The 25,481-nt window shown below is 42.9% G+C and overlaps 1 protein-coding gene across 1 annotated transcript; it reads left to right on the forward strand.

The window, feature by feature from the left end:
* Positions 1-5,001: 5,001 nt before the first annotated feature.
* SMIM28 (small integral membrane protein 28) lies at positions 5,002-15,823 on the forward strand. Its single transcript, XM_037393092.1, has 2 exons — positions 5,002-5,377; positions 11,971-15,823. The coding sequence occupies exons 1-2, from the start codon at positions 5,267-5,269 to the stop codon at positions 12,364-12,366; spliced, it is 507 nt and encodes a 168-aa protein (XP_037248989.1). The 5' UTR covers positions 5,002-5,266; the 3' UTR covers positions 12,367-15,823.
* The last annotated feature ends 9,658 nt before the right edge of the window (positions 15,824-25,481 follow it).

Consider the following 25,481-nt stretch of genomic DNA (forward strand, 5'->3'; position numbering starts at 1 on the left):
AATCCCTTGCAGAGAAGCAGAATCAGTCAAGAATGTTTTTTCTTCAAGACCAAAGGCCAAGCACCCGATAAGCCATGCCATGGGCTCCAGGCAGGGGCAGGAGGCCACACAGTCACCAGGAGGCCACAGTGCTGGGATGAATCAGCCTGCATAAATGTTCAAGCTACTGCAGTTCAGGTACCAGTGTAACTGAACTGCCACGGCCAGCTTTACAGTATATTCCTTATGCCAGATAAACGCATCTTGAGTTAAGCTTTGCTAAGGCAAAAAAGTTCCCCTGGTTTGATTTCATGACATTGAATAGGCGTAATATAACGCAGTGGGAAACGGGCCCACAGCCCACTTAGCTATGACAGGTAAGACGATACACAGAGCTTAACGTCTGCCCCTTTGCCATGGAGTCAGTGGCAAAATTTTGACTGGCTGTGATAGCAGAGAGTGAGAGCCCAGGATGGCAACACAATTTTCACTGACATTAGTACAAAAAGAGAGGGTCTTACAACGTCAGGAAGACTGAATAAATAAAATGGGCATGTCTTGGCCTGAAAATAGAAAACACACCCAAACATTTAATTCCCACTTCCCCTACAAAACACAACTCAGCCTTGCTTTTCGCAAAACATGAGCCACCACTCAAATCAATTCCCTAACACTTTTATCACACACACACACAGACAGACAGAGTTTAGGACAGTAAGGAAAGATGTGTCATGCTTTTCAAGGTTAGCCCCCTTCCCCCTAAAAAAGTTTTGTTTTCCAGCCTTTGCCCTCACTGTGGTTTCCTGGAAATGTTCTTCAGGGCACACTGATGGGGTCACTGTACACCCAGGCCCAAAGGGACATGGGGGACGTCACCTGCCAGGCCCTTCTGGGACGGCCTGTCAGTCGGGTAGTGGCTGCAGGGCAGGCTGGGCTCCCCAACACTGCCAGCACCCAGCTGTGCCAGGGGACGTCACAGTATGGTGTCAGGCACCCCAGCCCGTGTGGCATGGCCTGGGGAAAGCTGCCCATCCCACCGAGCATCTGACACACTCTACCAGGCACTGGCTGCTGCCCAAGTTGAAAGGTAGCAGCTCACTTTTGGACAGGCTCTTACACAGCAGGTTGTTTGGTGTCCCAGCACCCTGTAAGGCTTACAAAATATTGACAGAATGGCTATACGGTTGCACAAGGCAATGTGGGCTGAAGCAAAGTAAGAAAAAACCTAAACCCACCAAAAAAACAGCCACAAACCCCCCCACAAACAAACAAAAAAAAGAATTTCTGTAGTTTGGCTAAATAGGACCAATCCACCATACGGTGCATACTGGCAGACTTAAAAAAAAGAGGAAACACTAATTCAGGGCAAGGATGACCAACCGTAAATGAAGGGGATTAAACCTAGATTGACAGAAATTACAAAAAAATAAATAATAAAGCACCCAAAGCTCTAGACAGTATTGTCAGATGGATGCTGGTCAGTCATCAGCACTCTGCTGTGGCCACAGTGCTTTTCAAGTGTTGTTACACCCAAAAACTTTAAGGGATATTCTGCAGGAGGCAATCCTGGGGTCTGTCCCTGGCACCCTCTCTAAAGGTTTTGCTCTCAGCTACCTGTCTCCAGCACTGGATCAATACCTCAGCGGTACCTGCTGCTGCTCCTATGCCAAGGTATGCAGGCTCAGCCCGCACATGTGCTGGAACCAGGTCTCCCCGTCTCTGTTTCTACAGGCTGTGACCCTGTGCAGCTTGTCCACAAACACTGCTCTGCAGAATCCTGGTTGTCAGCGGGACCATGCCAACTCGTACCTACCCTTTGAAGTCACAGTGGTTTTAGTTTGATGGGAGGAGGACACTGCTCTTCAGAAGGTGCTTTAGTTTTGAATGTATTGATGTTTAACAAAAAAGCAAATCCAAAATCTCAATATTGTGAAAAATTTACCAAAAAAAGAGCAAGTCACTATGATTTGCTTAATTACCCAAGAGAAAGGGAATGGACAGCAGCCAGCACCACTCCTGCCTGAAGGACACAGCAGCATCTACCAGCTGGTTGTAGGCGAAAAGTCAGTGTCTCCCTCCATTTCATCCCATGAATCTCCACCTGACAACACAGTGCTGTTTACAGCGGTAAGACCTCACCCACTACAATTCCAAATTTTGCGTTATTCAGGTCAGCCCTCACATCCCCCCTCACAGCAGCACAGTTGTTGTTCAAGCAGGGATGGTTCACCAGCACCTGTGGAAAGTGGCAAAAGAAAGGGGGAAGAAAGTAGCAAGAGATTTGAAAGGCACCGAGGGCACCGTGGATATTCTGTTCCCTACCAGTATTAGTGGCAAAACAGCCTAGGCTTACACTGCTAGTCACAAACATCTCAGCAAATCAGAAAGATGAATTATTTATGACAGCCACTTTCTGCTTCATACTGAGGAGGTGCCTATTTTCTGCAGTGGCTTCCTCAGAAAGTCTCTCCCTGCTCCCCTGCTAGAGCACTGGAAGCTGTATTAGCAACACTGCCTCAATTACAAACATCATGTTGCCATTATTTGACAAACCTTTACCAAATGTTAATCAATTTAGTGGTAGCATTCCGTGCCAGCTATTTTCTCCAGATTATTTGATAGGGCAATTGTTAAATTCGACTATTACAAAGGGAGGTGGGGGTGGGTGGGTGGCGTTTTGTCCATAGCAAGATCTGAAGACCTCCAAAGGTCAACCTCTCATGCACTTCAAAGCAGAAAGCCTGACACCCGGCTGTAGGGCTTGGATTCAAGGATCTTCCTCCTTCCCCCTGCTTTCACACTACAGCATGCCCAAGCTATGGTGGTACTTTTGAACTCTTTGCGAGAAGGAAAAATAAACGTCATGTATGCCCTGCAGGGCTGGTAGAAATCTGCAACAGATTTGCCATCACAAATCCAGTCTCGAGGGGTACTGCTCCAGTTCTGCACAAGAGCAGATCTCTACAAAGGCAGTATATTAAATGGGTGTCTGACCACTGGCAGTAGAAAGACAGTATCCCCATTACTCTCACTAATCTTCCTGCTGGGTCCACTGATTATATAAAAAGCCAGAGAGACAATCATTATTTTATAATCTAATTACCTGCATGGCAAAGGCCACCACATTTCCCCAAATTCCCATTTGGCTTCAGCTCTACAAAATTAAATCATTCTTAAACATTTTCCAGAGGTCCAGAATTCAAAGCAGCACTTCCTAACTCAGGTCAGCAAGTCTTTAAAGTACGCACCTTATTTTTTGGCTAAAAATCACCTAACTAGAACCCAAGTATGCCAAACTGTTTATACTAGAGGTACACACCATTTTTTACTTCTCCTCATTATTCATGATACAGTCCCAAAGCAAATTTACAGCAAGCTTTTAAAAATAGCATTAATCACCTTAGGGGCTGTATTAAGACCCTAATTAAGATAGTATATGAACGTTTCCTGCTTGCACATGAGATGACAGATTTAAGCTACACAGTCACAAGGCTCCTTAAGGAATTTAATTTCTTAACACTAGTTTGGGAAAGATGGTTGTCATTCTTGCTTCCATACAAGGTGTCAAGACATCAAGTCAGAAGTATTTTGCTGCCTTGGTGTGACCTGTTAAGCCACATTTAGGACCTGGTTTCTCAGGGGATGTTGTAATTCACAGCATAACTGCCCTGGACTCTGGTTGCTGCTGCAAACACTCACCAGCCCTGAAAGTGCTTGCCAAAATGACATGCAAGGCACCAAGGAAAGGAGAATCCTTCCCACAAGCAGGCAAAGGCTTTGCTGAGGTGACTGTTCTACCTTCACACAGGACCTCCTCAGCAGATGCAAGAGCAGGGTCTGGTTTCCAATGAACAATGCAGCTGCTTCAGCACCAAGACCAACCCTTCATTTGATATTATTTCTCCCTGTCCACTGCTCACCCGGCAACTTCAGTAACAAAACAGGACGGATTTATCAACCAACCTCCTCTCTTCCCCACAGGCCAGGTTCACCTGCAGGGTAACTCCTCCTGCACGCTGCAGTCACAGGGACCACAGCCAGCCTTGCAACAGGCTCCTCCAGAATTTCATTAGCAGTTGGAAGTGCCAGCACTTGGACGTTTCTGACGGAGCTACAAGAGTTCAGCTTGCTGCCAATTAGGCTTGCAATTCTCTGGGAGCCATAAGTTCAGAAAAGGAGTCGATGAGAGGATGTCCAAGCAAGAAATCAGAGGTTACAATTCTGACCCCAATTTTGCATCATCAGTCCCAAACACAACTTCTGCTTCAACAGGTTAGCCTTGAGAAACCATGCAAAATACACCACAGTTGAACGGGATATTTTCAACAGCCTCTCCCTCTGCTCATAGCGAGGCAGAAAAAGACACCTCCAACTTTTCAGTAAGAGTTAAACCTTGATACAACTTTCAACTTAGATTAAATATTCCTCCCTTCAGAGGTTACCATACATCAGTGAATTATTTTTTTTTCCTGGATAAACAGCACAAAGGCTGGAAACAACTGCCATTTAACAACATATATCCTAGAAAGCTGTAAATGAGTCCTGATTTAACTGCACTGACAACTTGCTATTACTGAAAGCAATCGTATACTCTCAGTGACCAAAGCTTTCCTGGCAGAGTGCTCTCTCTGGATTTATCATTAACATCTACATCCTAACACTGCTAAATAATTCAGCACAGCATTTAGCCTTGTGTCCTTGCCTCTCTACCCAGAAACCACTCTCACTATTTACTGTATGTTCCAGCAACAGGGAGGAAAAACCTGCCTGGATTGTGGTTCCTCCTCGCGCTGTATAACTGAGGGGGAACCTTTGCTCTCAACACAGAGTGGGTTTTCTCTATTTTATTTTGTTGGAAAAGTGTTTATTAGATACCTAAATATAGAGCGTTATTTATCCACACGGAGTCATGACCATGTGGGCTCAGATTCACATGCAAATTCCCCTTTTAATAATCCTAATGCAGGGAGCGCTCCAATCAGAGCGCTATCAGCCCTAGCTCCCAGATACCTGATGCCAGCTTTGCTGGTAATGTAGGCCACCGAAGCAAATCCAGAGAGATTGAGTTGGAAGTGGAGAGAGGCTCTGAGATCTGTTTGCTTGGCTTCCTGACGACGGCAGGGATGTCTAACTTCTTTTTTTCTTTTCCACTATAAACGGGATATCATTTAAGAGGGATCATTAGCTGAGAGCAGCCCAGCTGGGTCAAGGCTGGGAGGCGGGGACGCAGTTGCAAGCAGCGAAGCAAGGTGGAGGCTCGAAGACAGAAGACCAGGTTAATGAAAGCATGAGGTGGCTCTTGGGCAGCAGCTGGAGAAAATTTGGACACGCTGACAGGGGAAACTATGACTGGCTAAACAGCGAACCAGGTGGGCCGCTTCTGGAAACAGAGCTTCAGGTCTGTACCCCCTCCTGCTCATCTCTGTGGCATGTCCTTTGACTTTGCATGTGTGTGTACGTCTGTTTAATGCCTCAGTGTATAGCACAGAGTAGATACCTGGGTATTGAGACGTATCGAAGCAGTACTACTCAGTCACATAGTGTCAGAGCATTTATTGCTGTGAAGTAGTTTGAAACATATTAGTGGGGAGAGAAAAACATCAGATGGAAAAATGTTACTGGGGTGGCAGGTAAAGAAGTTTTAATTATTTCTTTTAAGCATAATGCATTCTGCTATTCCTCGATTTCCTGTCTTTTAAATGCATGTTTACACTTTGGATCTGGTCCCATGAAGCCTTGCTGCAGATGTTACAAGTCAGTAGCAGTCAGCAATGAACTCTTGTTCCCTAAGCTGTGCGCTGATTACTTCTGTGAGAGAGGATCACATGCAGGCAAGTGGGGGGAAGGGAAGTAGCCCTGAGACGAAAGCACACCCTGCCTTTCTGGCTTTGTCTAGGATACAGCGGAAGGGTTTCTCTGATCAGAAATAATAATTTAAGGTGCACATATATCCCCAGTAAATGTCTGAGTCAAGTAGCATTAGCAAATGAACTAACTGGCCATGCTACTTAGCCGAGATATCAAATGTACTGTTGTAAAATAAAAGGGGGTAGGAGTTGGGGGGGTCAAAACATGAGAAGTAATTTTTAAATGCCTCTACAATTTTAACAAATTCTACCTCATCAGTAACATTGCCAGAGTTAGAATGTCAATGTCTTCAGACTTTGTCTGACAGTTTTGTCTGACAGTAGGACACAAACAGCATCGCCAGAGTCACATTCTAACAAGTATTTAAAAACCCAGCGTAAATCTAGGCTTACTTTAAAATTATGTGTCATTATTAATGTATAAAAGGCACATAAAAATGTTTTTCTGTTTGCCAGTTAAATGATTTTGCCTTTTACAAGCAATAATGAATCAGCTTTAAGCAGCAGGATGGAGCTTGGAAAAGCACCTATGTGTGGACCACAGCCCAATGACTTCAAAACAGACTTTGTTCCAAATCCACTTAAAACATCTCAGAAGTATCGATTTCCCGATTCAGCTTCAGAAGATACCAGTATAAATATGAGCTATATTAATAAAAGTAAGTTTAATAAAGTTCTAAGTACCCTAGCAAATCATTAACAATGTAATAAATCCTAGCACCAAACAGCCACTTCAATGGGAATTTCAGTAAGCAAAACAAACTTTTGTTTTTCTGTCCTTACACAGAAGCTTTCTTTAAACTCACATTTGGCCTTACTAGGTCATTCTCTTCCAAGCCAGGTGGTAGGCTTCTTTTGTGTAGACAAAGAGTTCGATTCTAAATCAATACTCATCATGGAAATGCCACATAGCTCAGCTGCACTGTGTTTCATTCCTTTACCAACAGGCACGAGTAAAAGCTCATCTAAACTGATATGGGTCATGTAATCTGTAAACTGACAACTGTACATGCTCAGCATGTTAAAAAAAATGCAGGCAGATAGATTAGTAATGAAAGGCTTTACTACTTCTAGCGTGTGCTCTGTGCTTGGGAAAACTGACCCTCTGCCTCAGTCCCTACAAAGGTATAAATGAAAGGAAGAGAGTAAACACGAGCCTACATGACCAAACCATCCTACTGAAAATCAGTTCTGGGAAAACAGGGGGCTTTTTAGAAACATAATCCCTTTTGCCCCCATGCCTTTTTCTGCCTTTCTATTTATAAAGGGTATTTTCCCTGTATTTACGTGTCTGTAACTTCCTTCGTGCTGGAGGTCAGAGCCTTATTTTTGTCAATTACAAAGCCAACAATAGCTGCTTGTGATGACACAGGCTGAGCACACTGACCTCCAGGGAAGCAGCAGCATCAAAACCAAACCAGTCAAGGAAACACTACCAAGTAATTCCCTCAGTCACTTCATATGCTTGGTTTGGAAACTTCCCTCAGTCGCTTCATATGCTTGGTTTGGAAACTTCCAGATGTCAAACAGTAGAGAATTTTACTTTATATATGTTCTGCAGTTGGGTTATTTACTTTTACAAAGCAAATTTTTTACACTTTCTTTTCAATTACTGAAGATTCAGTTTCATTTCTAGATCATTTCACTTTCCAGTTCTGGCAGCTATTTCTGATACCTATACATACCGGTTCCATTTCTAGTTTTAGAGCTTCAGTTTTAGAAGTTAGTTTTAGTTCAGTTTAGAACTTAAGTTTTAGTTTAGAACTTCACAGCAAATATTAATGTTCTCTAAGTGACCTTTGTTTCATTTCATTAAAATTATTTCTATTGTTAGTATAATCTTCTTTTAATGGCTATGAGATTTTCCAAGTCTTTATGTCAAGATCATTGTAGTATTCTTCAGTAACCCCTTACCTATTCATGCCAGAAATGGGCACAAAACCACAACAGAAAAACAGAGACTAATACTGCTCAATTGTCTCCCAATAAATTTGATATATATCTGGACATACCTACACAAAGTTAATCAGCTTTTTGAACTACAACTCAATGTAAAATCAGTCCATGTAAAATGCTTGACAGGAGGCAGTATCAAAATGGACACGTAACTCCTTGTTCAGGTTCTGGGCACCTGTGGGGCAGCATTAACTTACTAAAAACAATTTCAACTCAAATAATGCACTAAGTAGCCTACGGATTGTTTCACCCAAACAGGAAAGCTACACAGACTGAGGAAAACTGGACTTTACTGTCACTTGCATACAGAAAATCATATTCCCTGATCCTTAATCCTACCTGCCTCACATGCCGCTATTTTGTAGATCATAGTAAGGCAGACTGTTCTTTTACATCTACACAGGACACGGTACTCACTTCATTACTAGCCATTCAATGTGCTGCTACTCTCCCCACCTTTCTCAGCATACAGCCCGGGGTCTTATTTACTGCATCTTCTTCAAATAACAAATCTCTTATGCCCTGTTTTGTATACCTTACTGAACAGATAGTCACTAAGGCACTTGTTTAGTTATTTTCAATAGAGCAGGACAGAATAGGTGTAGTTCCGTTGGAAGGGGCCTACAACAACCATCTAGTCCAACTGCCTGACCACTCTGGGGAGTACAAGAGGATATGAACTGGTTCATGACTACCTACGTCATTTTTGCCCAGATCCCTTAGTGTAATAAAGTACTCACAGGCTCAGGGCACTGCTTTTCTGCCTTCAGAGACAGCAACACAGATGTAGAATTTCTGCAGACCAGACCCAGGGATCTCAACCCAGGCACTCAAAGTGAGGTGTAACTAATGAATAACCCACAGCAACCACCTCAGCTGAACTGTCTTGCCCGCTCTAGAACATTCAGTAACAGAGACAGGAATACAGCTCCCCAGGAGAACACTCACGACTCCAAACCAGCAGGCAGTCCTCTCTCTTCCCCTGCCTCCTGACTCAGTCCCTACATACTCTACATAGCCAGCAACTCATTTCTTTGAGGTGCTGCGGTCTTCTTCCCTAGGCAATCTACCACAACCCTAGAGTGAGCACTTTGTACACAATAACTTAATTATAAGTAATGTGTGTTGTGAATCAAATTAAGGATTCACAGATTTCTAAAATGCTGGCATTTATTCAGCCTTGAGGGCTTGAATTTGCAGCTTTATATTCAATGGTATGGGTTACTCTTGGGGGGCTTTTAAACAAAAGGTTTCAGCCCAGTAGCCACCCTGACACCCAAATGAATCTAGGTTGTCCTTTTATACCTACTTCACAGACTGGCCATCTGAGCTAGCTCATAGCACAAATAGTTTCTCTTTTCCCATTTTCTTACCATTAGATGCAAACTGGCCCCTCCAACAACAATAAATTTTACATATTTCTGTTGATGCATGTTTCTTTGCAAGGTCCAAGACTGCTGGGTTGCAGTTAAGAATTTGGAGCAAAGTATTCCCCTGAGACCCAAGACCATTAGTTAATTCTTTCCATCAAGCTTAATCTTTCCTTCTCCTGCCTCCCAGTTCTTCACTAGCCCCTTTTCTTCTTCCGCAAAGACAAAGGGACTGGTGCAGTAAGAAAGGAGCCCCACCATTTGTTCCTCAGACTTCTCAGTCGTATCCAATACTATCCAAGTTTTCATTCTCTGTTCCCTTATAGCTTTCCTCCCCACAGCTTTGCATCCTCGTCACAAGCCAAGGCTCTCCATCCACACTGCTGCATAATTCTCATTCACACCCGTCTCCACTCTGCCCTCCCCCGTTGAGCCCACAGCTCCTCACTTCAGGAACACCAGTTCTCATCCTGCACTTCAAATCCACATCCAGCCCACCAGTTCCTCCTCTGCCTCCTCACCATCCTGTGGGCTCTCTGGAATCCAGTCTTTGTATGAGGCCGTGTCTTATAACAGGATGTGTCAGGCAACCATAACATCAGCCTGGGCTTCTACCAGCACACGAAGGATATGCCATCCTTGGCCATTATTTAAAACAGCAATATCCTTCCAGTGAATTTTTTAGGGAAGTTGCACTGAGTGTAAAAGTAAGAGAATCAGGGCTAGTCTCATGTATGAAATGCTGGCAATCTCACCCTCTATCCTCACCACCAGTCACAGATCCTAAGAACAACTCTTAACCTGACTGAAAGCCCACTCCCTACAAGTTAAAACCCAAAATTTACATTAGATCTCAAAAACGTGCTCTTCACTGATCATGAATAATGCTGTCCAGTATAAGCTCAGCTATTAAGGAGTATCGGTAACGTAACAGTATCAGTGAGTTTCAATATACGTAATGCACAAACACTGAATGCTTTTTCTCATTTTCCTGTGAAGTTTTATGCACCTCGTAAGACACACTAATAAAGTGTTAAAAAACTTTTTTTAAAAATCCCCTCATTTTTTTAGAAAGTATTTAACACCTGCATTAGAATAACAGCTGAACAATTTCTTCCAACTCTGCTGTTTCCTGCAGCTTATTTAATGGTCAGGTAAGACAACAGCTTGTACTGCCAGAAAGTCTTTAATAAGAAATGATCAGTAAATATGAAATAGTTCTTTAGTATGCGTTTCTGTGGTAAAAGACTGGGGCGGGGGGGGGGGGGGGGGCGGGGAGCAGCTTAATACCTAAACCACAGAAGTTTCAATGTATTTTACAATTACTTTAATGGGTTTGGATTCAGACCCACATTACCTCAGAAAAAAAAGCAGAAATCTCCTCCACACTATTTGTTAGAAGTCAAACCCTATTTACTTTCTTTTTCTTAGGCATGACCACATACTAAGAATTTCATAATATGACAACAAAGCAGAGAGGTAAAAAATACCTGGTAGATAATCAGTTGTAACGCAGGTTACAATCTGATTTTGTAGCTAAAAAATGACTATGATTCTTGGAAGAATAAGCAGAGAAGGTTTTCATAGACTAAGACAGGGCACTGGAGTTATAGGCCCTTTTTCACAAAACAATTACTGCAAACAGCCCGTTTGCAACCCTGCTTCCAAATGCTTTGAGGAAAGAACCACTCAATTTCTCCTAGCTTGAAAAGCTGCCTTCATTCAAAACAAAGGAAATCTGATCCATTGACCTGTTTAGTCTCACCATTAAAACATGAAAAAGCCATTTGATTACAGTCTTCAAATACTTACAAAGGGAATGAGTTGATAATCAACAGCATTTTAGGGTTTGGGTTTTCCACCCATTGTAGACTAGACTCTGAATGAGATCCAGTTATTAGAAGCCAGAGCTAGATAGAGTCAGACTGGAAATAAGATACATTAAATTTTAAAAGTGAAACTAATACACCTGAAGAGCACAAAAGGTGGGTTTTTTTAAATAGCTTATAACTCCTGTTAACGGTACAGCACAATTCAAAAGCTGTGGGATAGAGGTCTTTTGTGCTACATTTTGCAGGAGATAAAGCTGACACAGCAGTCACAGCTGCTATTACTCTTATACCAGAGGCTCTTTTCCCCCAGTTTTAAACAGTGAAAATGATTTTTGGATAGTCGGCAGGACAAGCTCAAGAAAGAGCACCGGTCCATGCTGTTCTGACACACAGGGTTTTATTTGGGGCTGGCCAGTAAGGTTGGAACAGCCCAAAGAACAGGTATTGTAGGCAATGTGTCCTGGTGAAAGGGATAGTTGTCATTCTATTTGTTCTTAGAAGTAAACAGCAGAGTTTTCCAAACAGAAAGAAACAACACTGGATGGTGGATCACCAGCCCTATTCATCTGCAATTCGGTGTTCTCCCAGGTTTCAAAAGTTTGGCCAGTCTCCCACAAAGAGGACTGGTTCTAGTATAATCCAAGAGTAATAAAATCTCATACCAAAATACATACAGTTCCAGGTTGTTGGGGGGTTTCCCCATTGGAGACAGGGTTTCCACCCCTCTTTGCAACTTCTCCATCTCTTTTGTATCTACTTGTCATTTGTTTTAATGGACCAGCAAACACAATTTGGCTATTCATGAGCCTACAAAACATATTGCTTGAATGTCACTAATACAGGCAGAAAGTAACTTGGAAAAACAAATGCTATGTTGGGAGTGAGGGGATGTGGGGGGGTGGAGAATGTATTTATTCTCTCCAATTAAGAGAAATCCAACACACTACCTATTTGCTTTGATTGCAGAGCAAACAGACAAGTTCAACCAAAGACGACATAGAACCATTTCTGTGCATCATATTGCCTGCCACCATGATGCTCTTCCTGGCATTCTTGCTGCTCTTCCTGTACCGCCGTTGCCAGCGCCCCACTCCGCAGGGGCAGATCTTCAGCATCGACCTCCCCGAGGCCCTGCCCGAGCACGATGTGTCCAATTTCCTTTCTGTGCTGCCCTGGAACAGCGAACAGAGTTTCCACTACTCCACTCTGCTTCCTGATGCCACATTACTCACTGTGTGTTTGCCTCCATCCTACGAGGAGGCCACCATGAAGACTCCCACAGATGAGGCTCACATTGAGCTCTCTCCAGATCCAGTGCCTCCTTATGAAGAGAGCTCACTGCAGTCCAGCAGTGCCAAATAAAACTTCCTAGGGAAGCACCTTAGCTGAAGCATGCAGCCCCTCAAGGCACAAACACGGAACTGCTACGGCCTTTAAAATTAGCAAAAAGATTCCAAGTGAGGCACCAAACCAATGAATTAATGAAAGAAGAGCCTTGGAGTAACAGGGAATGAGTCCCTTCACCTCATCCTAGGGTTGTCTATCTTTCAATTTTTGGCAAGCGTACATACACAGCATAGCACCAAATTGGTCCCAAACTGGTAACACGGGTATTCCAGTTAACAAAGCATGTCATGCAAAGATTAAACTTAAGGACAGGTGGGAATCCATCCCTCTACAATCCCTGAGCTGCAAGGAAATATGAATTATGCTTTAGATTCACCACACAAAAAGGGCTTTTAGGCAAATACCTATTCCGGTTTGTCTTTTTCTTTTTTACATGTTTATTTTTAATTCCGTTTCTGACAAGATGATTCACTCCATCTGTGTGTTTTAACATCACATCATTCTGCAGTGCTCCTGAATGATTGCAACAGCTGTCAGGAAAGCAAATAGACATATAACCTCTACAAAATTTCCAGCAACTGTCCCCAAAGGTTCAAATGTGCACTGTGGATAAAGGCTCTCTTATTACAGTTGAATAATGAGGACAACCAAAGAAGATGTGATCATTCTAGGTGAGGAAGACTCCAGCAGCACCACATAAGAGCACACTCACATTGTTGCTGCAAGCTACTTGCGAAGGTCTGCAACATCCCAATGTTCCAGGTTACTGGCTTGACTTATTTTCCAATTTACAAGTCTACAACAATAAACCCTGTGACCTATTTGGTGCAGTGTGGAAAGGAGTTAGGGGAAAATTAATAAAATAAAATGCACACAAACAGACACCCCAGGTCTGTATTTCAAAACAGCCTTATAGTCCCTTCCCCTTCATCACTAGGGCAAAGTAAATCTCAATGAAGTGCATTGGTGGCTGCGGTTCAGTTTCAGGAGGGCTTGCACATGCATACTTTTAGACAGTGATGTATGTTATCTTTAATTGTTTCATACAGGATAGCATTTTCACTATGTCCACAGATGCTCTTGCTATAGATTGTGGCTACTACCAATCCTAACAGCCTCAAAAGTTATGACAGCTTCTTCTTTGTAGGTGTCAGCTATTCCATGACATTACATTTGTCTGTGGCCTGCCAACATAACAACTACTACATATTATTGTGCGCAGCTTTAGTGTAACTCCTAAACCCTAAGGCTGTCCTGACTTGCACATTGTGATTCCAGCAAATGTCATGAGGTGCCAGTATCAGCCAGTCCTATTTTGTGAACATACCACATTCCCTTAAAAAAAAAAACAAACCACAAACCAACCAGAAACAAACAAAAAAACCCACCCAAAAAAACAAAACCAGAAAACAACAATGGAAGAAGAAACCATCACTGTACAGCAGAAGAAAGACAGGCTACTTTTCAGCTGCAGGTAGTTAAATTTCACATTACGCCAACAGTGGCACAAATCATATCACCACAGTAACCAAGCAGTCCTGGTCAAAACTGATGATCCCACTCATACAGTTCCCTTAAAACAAACAAAAAAATAATAATCTGGCTTTTGTAATTCAGAAATAAGATTATTTCCTTGAACTACACTTTTGAGATTGTTACCTTTCCTAATGTTCCCTTTTGGTCACCAAACTGTAAGAAAACAACAGCTGATGTTTTGGAAAAATCCAAGTTGAATCAACCATTTATCTTTTCAGACCATGTCTGGGACGAGTTCCTGGTATGTGCTGATGCATTTGAAAGTACTGTATTTTACTGCCTCCTTGCATTTTGTTCAACTCCTTAATATTTGGTACGTGCAGTTGTTGCCAGCTACAAGGAAAGCTGGAGAAATACAAGAGCCCCAAACAACACGTGCTACTTAATCAGCAAGGTACAAAGGTTTGAGGTTCAAAAAGAAATCACTTCTGCCTCTGATGTCTGCATATTCCACTAATTTCAGCAGAATTGTACAGGTATGCTTGAAAATTCAGCCATTGTTGTATGGAATTGAGTATATTTTGCCTTAAAAGATCTGCTGTGTTTTGAAAAGAGGTGCAATGTTCTTCAACACAATTTCCTGTTTACCAGTAACCAGGGTAGTGTCTGAAACCCAAGCCGCAGGCTGATCATTCTAAACTGCTCTCTTACCTGAGTTACAATTAAGATAACTTCTTGACTGATAGCAGTCTTATGACCAAGACTGATACACTTCTACATCCAGTCAAGAATTGCTATTCTCTCCAAGTATATAGACAGTGATTGTCTCTCACACAGTGTTTATCCAATAACTCTCAAATCCTGCCTTGGACAAGTAGTTTCTGTTCATTTGCATTACTAGAGACAATTAAAAGCAGATACTTGCTAAAATCCAAAGGAACAGAAACATCCCCATAACTTAAATTCTTCTTTCTAACAGACTGCTTTTTATTCCATTGGGAATTGGTATCCCTTACCTCATTCCAACATAGATTTGTCTAGTCTTGCATGTTAATTGTCCCGAGTGGCTTTCAACCTAACCAGCATTTCACTTCCCACTCCCAGGTCTCCACCCCAAAGAGAAGGTCCAGCAGAACAAAAAAGATAATGTTTCTCATGCAAACATACAGAAATTAATCTCCACTGCCTAGAAGCTACCTCTGACTGTATCAGCCTGTGGTGGCACACATCAGTAACCACAGTGTTACTGGTATTAGTGCTTCTGGCTGTGGAGCAGCTATCGGGTCCCTGGGGTAAACACGTTCTGCATTCAAGCGGAGAGCTCATGATCTGAAAGGAACCTGTGTCTGGCAATACAGCAACCATAACTGTAAGATAAAAATCTTTAGTTTTCTCAGCTCCACTAATCTGAAAGATGAAGGTTTAGGGCACACAACCTGAAAGAAAGATATTGGAGTCGAGGCTGTAGACAAGAAGACTGAGGAGAGACATTAAGTTTTCAAATACATAAAAGGTAACTGCAAACAAAGTAAAATAAACACCCTTCATGCCTGCAGCAATCTGAACTGGTACTAGTGAGCTTGAAGTGCAGCAAGATAAAGTCAGAAAAGAAATTTCTGAAAGTGAAGTTCAGTCTGAAAGTACAGTGAAGTACTGGCAGCACCATGTCTAGACACAGAGAAGTTAAACATCTGTCAGGAGTGATGAAGGATCCTAGCTAGAGCAAGGAACCGATTAGATGTCTTCTCTGGGTCCTTTCCTGTTCCTATGCCCTAAAGCTGTATCAAAGCAGATTCTGTTCATCATTTCCAAGTTTTGTATGAAATCAGATGTCTGTTTCTTTGAAAATCTGATACTATGAAGTTTCCTGTGCATCCAGAGATCACTGTAACCCTGTCATTGTACGTTATAACCACAAGGTCCTTATACACATTTTTCTTTTTGTTTAAATCCAATTAAGATTAGGACTTATTAAATATTAATGTCTGCTAATACACATGTTAAGTCTTACAAATTGTGGCCTCACCATGACATGAAGGGTAATTCTATTTCAGTTTTCCATTAAGAAAATACTAACAACCATGATGAGATTAATTATGTATATACAACCCCTTGTTTATACTTATTAAGAAACTATGGAACAATACAGGCCTCCTGTTATTCAAGAGGCTTTTGAAAGCTTAGAGGGTAGTATCTGTGCTCATCCTCTCTGCAAGAGGTGCCAGAGTCCCTTACTGACACGGGTCCATTATCTGTAGTTTACGATGCATACACATCTCACATATGTGCAAGTTTCTTGCTCAAAATACATTTAAAGGAAAACAACACAGGTAGTTTATACAAAATTTCTAAACTAAATATTCACTGAAAGTATGCAATAATAATATAGTGGTTCAGTATCAATAGAATATCCTGTCTCTCTTATTTTACCTGAAGGAAGAAAAGATGACATAGCTCTTTGCAACCACAGAAGGAGCTGAGAAATTAACATATTAACATCTTGGATAAAACTGATACATGCTTGTACTCATATTGAGCATCTGGCAGCTAACCTTTGCTGAGCTGAAAACTAACTCATGACACTCACTGGTTTGTACTTGCCAATGAGAAAATGTTGGGGTTTTTTTCAAAACAGGACAGTAGCTGCTTGGTCTTATAAAGTAACCAGGTTCCACCCTTGGTCTAGGAAAGGAAGAACAAGCATTTCAGTGTACACATGTCACTGAGGAGACGCTCATCTGTAACAAATATCTTGACTAGAAATTTAGATCCTGGCTTCACTGAAGTGGAATAACTTTTTAAAAAAGAAACAAACCTTGACATCAAGTCAGAACATCCTTATGATGGTTCAATAATACCACAGCGGCCAAGAAAATACTGCCCCAAAATAAAACATTTGGTTTAATCTACGTCGACAAGGATTTTACTTGGCTCTCTGTGCCAGCAAAGCCTCCAAATACAGACGCACAACTACTTTTGCCAGTACAAACTCCATTAGCATCAACTATATATGCTTTAGTGTAAAAAAACTCTTCCAAATGTAAATTTTACCTGTATGGGAAGTTGAGTCAGCATTCATATTCTGGGTAGGAGTGGGTTTGTTTTTGGGGTTTTTTTTCAAGAGGAAAATTGCATAAAAACATCAAACAAGAATGAGCTGAATGCTTACAGCAAATAAATTATTCAAAGACTCCTCTCTCAAAAAACATCCTTAAGTGAAACATTTAGAAAATTCTAATCATGGAATTTATTACTTGCAGTCTAATTGTTAGTAAATAATCATGTTATGTTATTACTTTTGTTACACAGTAGTTCATCATTGGCATAACCAGGTCTTCTGAAGAAGCATGAAGAACAGCATAACATTCTCAATGGTATAGGTAGCAAGGCTGGATACAGCTAATAAATCAATGCTGTAGAAGCATCGACATCAATGAAGATGGCAAAACCTCATTGAAAATTCTTGTTAAAAACTCTTGGATACTTGACTAGGCTGACAGCAGTGTAAATGTACATTTGCACTTTCACAAACTTTCTGTTAGAAAGTTAAGTAAAAAAATCCCAATGTCTTTCACGTTTGTTGAGGGTGTGAGAGAATCAAACTTGTCTATGACTGGCTCCATCAGTAGTTTTACTTCTCACTATTCACAAAACTGTAAAGTTTAGGAGACTTTAGTGTTAGAACATAAGCATAGGGAAGAAGCAGCAATCAAGTACTTAGAATTTCAAACTAGCCATGCCATTAACCTCATGTTATCTTCTCCAGCCCCTGCTATATTCATTTGTTCCTACAAAGTCAGGATGCGATTTTTTTCCTGAATGCTTATCTTACAACTTTTCAGTCATTTCCATCTGTGACAAAACAAATACTTTGAAGCAGTAGAACATGTATGCAGTCCTTTCCAGTCATGTCAAGGCCATTCATAGGATTCAAAGCCTATACTTTTATTTTGCAGGGTGTTTTGGTTTGTTGGGTGTGGTTTTTTCCAGGTTCAAACTAAGAGAACTGAATGTGTGTTTTTGAGTTCTTGGAGTGCAAATGAACTTAATTCCTTTAGTGGACTTCCATACACAGAGCTCAGGAAGCAGAGCCATGCTCTTCCTGCCCTACGCCATAAAGCACCCTAAAGGGAAAGGAATACGCAAAAGAATGCAAATCACTGTGAAAAAATAATAAGAGGATGTGTCCATCCAGAAATAACCTCTTACAAACTTGCTTTGCCTTCCCTTACTTCCCATTCTTCACTCCTCTCTGCTTTAGTTTATTTCTACTTTTATGCCAGCTATATAAAAGGTAACACAGAAAGGGAAAACAAACTCTGCAGACTGACCCACAGCTGTAAAGAGCACAACTAAGCATCACATGTTATGTTCTACTCATAATCTGGAATATCTGTTTTTCATTATGAAGTGCTTTGCATGAAAACAGTTTCCACTACAGGTTAAACAGACAAATTTAAGCATATTTCTACGAACGTGTTTCACTGCCTGTATAGCCAACAACATGTGAAATTACTTAAGCAGAGCCATTAAAAACCCAGTATGCATTTCAGTTCTGTGGCATTTGTCTTTTCTCTTTTTCATCCAGTTTGGAAAACATGCAGTTGAGACCACTCTCAGATATTGGTATGGCCTCAAGTTTCTTCAGAAAGACTGTACCTCCATGTTTTAGACACAAAAATCAGGCTGAAGGAAATTAGCTTGTATCTAAACCCAACCTTCAATAAATACTCACGCCCTTTACTGGCAAGTAGGGTTTTTCTATAAATGACTAGTTTCTAGTGTAATCCAAATAGCATTCCCATTCATGTGTAATCCACATATCCACAGGAAAAAAAATACGCTGCTGTTGTACGCAATGGAAAGAAAAAGAAAAAGAATGCAGATCCATTACCACAACCCTTACAGTGTTTGGCTCCAGCAGAAAGATCAGTGCAGAGGACAGTAGTATGGAGACCAATGAAGCAAAGCAAGTACACTCCTGACTAGCACAATTCTGAGACCTTTACAGCAGCCCTCTTCCAAACCATTACCAGGAACTGGGGAAGGAGTGCACCACTACATAAGCAAACATCATGGTGTCCCTGTCCTTAGGCACTGACATCAGCAGGCCTGAGCGGTGCCACACTCCACCAGTCTGGCACATCTCCCACGCTTTTGTGCTCCCCTCCCGCAGCCCCAGCCCTGCCACTCACACCCCTAAGAAGGACAGGCCAAGTGGTTTCAGCCTGTCGTATTGTAAGATCTCTACTGGAAACAAAATTAAAATCAAGTTCTGGACTCAGAGCGTATTTTTATTACAAAACTAGCAAGTTAACACACTGGTGCTGTGTGTCACTGGTTAAGTAGACACTCCCTGTAAACCAGGCATTGAGTAAATTCTACTTTCTTCTCCCACAAACGTGACATGATAAAAACTAGAGCAGAAAGAAAGAATGCTGTTTGATACTGCATTTTATGCTTTGTAGGGCATCCTGTAAGTCAGAAGGCTTATTTTCTAATCTATTATTCTTTATCTAGATTATGCATACCTTAAATATAACATCTAACAGAGATTTTGGAGATAACAGGTCAAGGTACACTCTAAGCATGAAGTATGCCTGGATACCACATCCCAGAGCTCCACATGAACACCTCGCTCTCTTTAGCTAACATCACCTCAAAAAATTATTACCTCCTTTAAGGCCTATGAAGCCATACAAGTATTTTGGCAGCTGTCTGACCCATTCCATGTGCCACCTCCAGCCCTCCCGCCAGCTAACCGCACAGCTGTCAGAGACACTGAAGATTTTGGTTTATGATTTTCTGTTGAACGGGGCACTGAGAGTCAGGAAGTGTTTACACCAAGTGTATTAATTTGCAACAAATATAATTTGCTATCTTCTAGAGTGGCTTGTATTTGCAGTGATCATACTGATTTTGGAAAAGCTAAACACAATTTTTCATTGTCACGACAGTCTGCTCCCCTAGCACAAGCTGCCCCACGTGCGCGTCCCAGTTCCCAGAAGAGAAGAGCACGGAAAGCCCTCCTGAGAGCACGGAAAGCCCTTCTCCCCGTTAGGTAGCTCGCCGTCACATCTAACAGCGCAGAAGCCGAGATTAAATTCCCACTTTCCCAAAGATTTGGCTTGTTTGGGGAAATCGGGCATTGCCACACCGAACGGCCAGTGCCGCTGCTGGGCCGCAGGGAATTTTCAGTAACTCCTGTTTGCCCACTCTGGTGCCCCCAGTGCTATGCCAGCCCTTTTTAAAGTTTTATGCCTTTATTTAGTAATTCTCACTAATTACTGTAATAATACCCAAGCTCATGGGCTACTCCAAATGGTATTTTTCCAGTTAACAGCGTTTTGAACCATAAACTGACAAGACGCTACAGCACCCCGACAGGCCAGAGCCTGGTGAGGAATTACCTACGCGCCAGCCAGCGGGCGGCGCCGCCCCCTCCCCCCGGCACCGCCCCCTCCCCCCGGCACCGCCCCCTCCCCCCGGCACCGCCCCCTCCCCCCGGCACCGCCCCCTCCCCCCGGCACCGCCCCCTCCCCCCGGCACCGCCCCCTCCCCCCGGCACCGCCCCCTCCCCCCGGCACCGCCCCCTCCCCCCGGCACCGCCCCCTCCCCCCGGCACCGCCCCCTCCCCCCGGCACCGCCCCCTCCCCCCGGCACCGCCCCCTCCCCCCGGCACCGCCCCCTCCCCCCGGCACCGCCCCCTCCCCCCGGCACCGCATGACGAGGCAGCCCGGCAGCGCCCGCCCGAGGGGCGGTGGCGTGTGTCGTCTTCACGCTTCCGTCGCCGCAGTGAAGCGGCTTAATCCGCTCCCTCAGCCCCCAGCAGCCGCGCCCCCGGTTTGTGGCAGTTGTTGTGATGGTCCCTTTTCTCACGTGCGTGCCTCGCGCAGCAAAACCACTGCCGCAGCTAAATAACGACTGGCACCTTGGGCAAATAGGTGATCAGCCACCTCAGTTGTACAGAGGCTTCTTCCTCCCCTTGGATGTGGGTGCGGACTGAGGTGGCCAGAGCACGTTTTTCTACGTGCTTCAAGTTCCTGGAAGTGAGAAAAAACTGCCAAAACCACCCAGGAGCTCCAGGGGTGCCACACAGGAGCATTGGACCAAGCAGCAGCTTTGTCCAGAAACTCAAGTGACAGTTCAATAGTGCTGTAGTGAACTATGAAGTGTCTGGTAAATTGGTATACTTTCAAATATGTAATACCAGGTATTTTGCTCTGAGTAGACGAGCACTTACTAATTTTTTGCCTCAGTTTCCCTTACTAAGCGCTCCGCACAGAGGGACAGCTTCCAAGCCCCATTTTTTGCCCCAGAGTTTGCTCCTGTGCCTCCTCTACTTGCAGTTCTTCCTCGAGGGTGTTGGTGACCAGCATGTACCCTAACGAGGTAACGTTGGCTGGAGGTACAAGGCCTTAAAAGCAGCAAAAGGCAAGTAACGTATACATAGGAGGGCTGGGAGTGCTTTTCCCAACATCAAGGAGAGAGCATGGACACCTCAGCAGTTTCTGAGAAAGGGTCACCAAATACCTGCTGAATCATGGTTTACTGCACAGCCACGACAATCGATCAGAACTGATTTTCATTACCTTAATTCACTAAACACAACGCTGCAGCAGTCCAGAAGGAGATTCACAGGTCTGCCTTTAGAAAGGGCAGGGAGATTTCCTTGCTGAGAACCTGGTAATTAGCAAAGATCACACTTGCTTCTGTCCAATTTTAATCCACAGCCTCTGTACACCCAACAGTCAGAGCACACTTATGCTACCTTTTGGTTGAAGGGCACAAAAACTAATGGGTAGTAGTCGTCCTTTCAGCAGTCAGTGTAAGGACAAGAACAGAAAAAACAGGCTTTAAAGCCAAACCCTATTCACCAGAAGCAGCATTTAACACAGCTCCTTCTAATTCTACTTTCCAATTTCTTCCTCTTGAAGGCCTTTAAGTATTGCATCCTCTGGTTCTACCACTCACACCACTCAGAAAGTTACAACTTTAGATTAAATGGAGTCTGTGAACAAACATCGATAGTGCAATTCCTATTTAAAAGTAACTTGAAGATTTGACATCATTGAAACTACTTGATTACAACAATTTTGAGAGGATTTCCATGGCTGTTTTCCATACAAGGCCTTTCTTCAGCTTTGACATAGCTCTCTGAACAACAGATTTTTTACCCCTGATACAGTATTACAAAGGCAAGGATCCTTTCAACAGAAGGAATGACTTTCATTCTGGGTCACAGCCAATAAAACAACAACAAATATTGCAATGCAACTCAACACTCCACACTTAAAATTACCTGTAACATAGCACCTGATATGCCGTGGGAAAGCAAGGTTCAGCATTAAGATGTCTTCAGAGCAACTACCACCTTCATTGAGCCTTTCAAAGCTTACTCCTAGGCTAACTTTAACTTGTAGTACGACTTCACCTGTGGCCTAATTGTTGCAGAGCAATCAAGGAGTTCCCAGGATTTAAAGGAACCTTTAAGCAATCATTAGGCAGCCACAAATTAATTTTTTGGGGTAGCCTGGCTAGTTTCAATTAGATGCTAGTGCTGTTCTCAGCTACCTTGGGAATTACTTAATCGCCACCGCCTGGCCTAGCCTTTCCTATCCCACAGGCAGCTGTAGTCTTTTCTTGTGCCCGTCTGTGAGTAAATTTAATTCTTTCCAGACCTCAGAGAGGAGAAAACAACTGAGACGAATAAACACCTTGTGGGGACAGGAACACTCTTTTTGTCAGGTCTGTAAAGTGCTTGGTCCATGGAGACCTGCCCCCATTCTTAACAGTCCTGCTATAAAACAAACAACATTCAGGACCAGTAGTGATCCTTCAGACATACTCCCTTAGGTCACAGTGCTAGGAGTCTACTATGTAGCTGAGGCGTAAAGGGTGTGCTGGGTAGCAAGGTTTCCTCAAGAAATGAATGTAATATGGTTATGTTGTATAGGATCTCAGAGTCTTTTCTTCTCCTCCTACTGGCTTTTCCACCCTGTTATGGCTTCGCTGTGAAATCTGTATGAAATTAGATAATTTCAAAAATACAAAGTTTCTTTCCGTTTCATGGAAGCTCAAGTTTCAAGGAAAGCGACCATAACAGTGACCTCACTAAGGGAAAGACTGTAGTATCTCTTGTAACACACCAAGAAAATTCACATAGAAGAAAGAACTCCTAAGTACGGTAAGCGTATTATTGCAGCGTGCGCTGTGCAATGCAGCAGAGAATCCAACAAGATGTGAAAGCACAGAAAAACAAATGTTTGTTGCCCACAGATACGTGGCAGAACAATGAAGTTTTATTAGATTTATGTGTGGTCTTACTGCCCTCTGTACAGAATTAAAGGAGCAAATGCAGCCTTTGAGCAAGCCACCAAGATAGATGCTTTCTTGACCTCCGTGCTCTTTAGCTGATCTGCTCGAGTTTCTGTGTGCCATTGAGCTGCTTTTACTTACCTGCTCTTCTGATGAAAATACAGATGGTGCCCCTGTGATCCCGGTGCACATCCACTCTGTGTTCACTTTTGCAGTCTCCCATTACTGCTACTCAAACACCAGGGTAATGGAATTCATATGTTGGAATTGGATATCTTTGCTGAAGAAAGAGCAGAAATGAGTGTGTCTGCCAGGTGCGGATCAATTTGTGCAGTGCTGTGAAATGGCTTGTGTGCCGGTAATCCAAAGGGAATCTCCAGAATAATAAAGTTAGTAAACTAGTACCTACTTTCCTGCATTAGGGAACTGAGTTTTCATTTTCACCAACTAAACCAAGCACTGCCTAGAGCCAAACCCTCGTCTGAATTAGCCTGTAACACAGCTAAAGTCATTACCCTTTTACCATAGGCATTCACTGAAGTGATTCTTATGCAAAACCCCCACATTTTTCTTTTTTTTTCTTACAAAGGCCACGATTTATGTAGATTATATCACATCAGATTACATATTACTTTCTATAATCACACGTTTCCCTACTTGGTTGTGTGAGTCAGCACAGACGGGATGCAGGAATGACACAAAACTACAGGTGAATTGCAAAGACTAAATTTATTTTCATTACCTTGCCAGTTGGGGGATCCCTGGAGCCGCACACGGGTAGAAGCACACAAGCGGGGACTATCATGCTAGAGGATCACTGAACCGGATTTGCACAGGCATAGTTTACCACCGTGCTTTGATCTTTCCCACATCAGGGCAGGAATCTCAAGCGTGTCTGATACGGTACCTGTAAGTCTATCACAGGCCTATGTTATCTAAACACAGATGTTCTACTTGTCAAACACACCAGGCTAAACAAGAATTAGTATGATATATGTGTTTTTCTACACCCCAGCTATTGATAATCCTCCTCACCAATCTTCTGTTTTTATCCCACATTGATTGTTCGTATATCACAATAAAACCATCGTGCCAATAGGAGCTATGGAGGAGAGGAAAAAACTTGAGTACTTTGCAAACATGAAGGAAACAAACTGAATTCCAGATTCCAGTATCTTCTCAGACTTCTAGACTGCTGGAAAGTGCAATTGAAGACTACCAGGTAAAATGTACATCTTTTCTGTTGTTTTCAGTGTTCCCGATTAGGCCCTATTTGATGGAATTCTACTTTTCCAGGTGGCATCTCTCAGGGCATCAGGTTCCTGAGAAATGCAAATCAAGACATGCAGCCATTTATATTATAAATTTTTTCATTGAAAAGATGTTTAATACACACTTTTGTCCCATGGCCATCTCTCTTCACAGATGTTTAGGAAACCCGAACATTTGCAGGTGGAGAGCACAGTAAAATAGACTGTAACCAACAGTCTTGCAAGGTGTAGGCTAACAGCCTATATGGAGAGGCAAAACCCACAACTTGATACTGGGTGCTGGCAACAGAGACACCTCCCACCACGCATTTAAGTGCATACTGTGAGTGCCTGTCCATACTGTTATTGCTCAAGTGGCATCACTGCTATCCATAGCTGTTGGCAGTCCTTTCATGGGTGTGAGCACAGGGTAGAGTGGCTAAGGACACAGAGCCGAGCTGCTAGTTTGCAGAAGCTGGGTGTGGAATGGGATGGTGAGCAAGAGCTTAGAGGTCAGGGTCAGCCTCTGCAGTTCTGCTGGAGGAGAAAGAAAAGGCAGCACCTGGGATTGTGATTAAGGAAAGCAGACATACTAAGAGAGGGGAAAGGTAGTGCAGTCAAAGGTCATGTTAGAAGAGGTGAGAGAAATGTAGCTGCAGGAAACTCTCCTCTGAATCCACAGTTTAGCAAACGAAAAGGTTTTGGCTGTCTGTAGTAACTGAAGAGCTGACAGGGCTGGAGGTCCCTGTGCTGTCTTGTGTGCACGTGGACTGGCACAGAAGCAGGAGTTGCTGCCGCTGATGGGATCTTCCCGGACAGATGCACTTTGAGAGTCCGTAGTCCACAGAGTGGGCATAAAGGACAATGAAACTTAGACTCCCTTCGTATTTATTACTCTTGGCAGGCCTTTTGAAAGATACACTAATATCACAAAGAAGTGTTGATGCTAGCAAGATGCTTGAAGCAGGATGAGGAAATACCTGTTGAAAGAATACTGCTACGGCAGTCTACATAAATTAATAGATGACATGAGGTGTGGCTTATGCAAAGAAGGAAAAGTCCAACAAACAAGAGTAACAACGAGAA

Source organism: Falco rusticolus, chromosome 6 (genome assembly GCF_015220075.1).
Source record: "Falco rusticolus isolate bFalRus1 chromosome 6, bFalRus1.pri, whole genome shotgun sequence".
In the NCBI taxonomy this organism is placed as follows: Eukaryota; Metazoa; Chordata; class Aves; order Falconiformes; family Falconidae; genus Falco; species Falco rusticolus.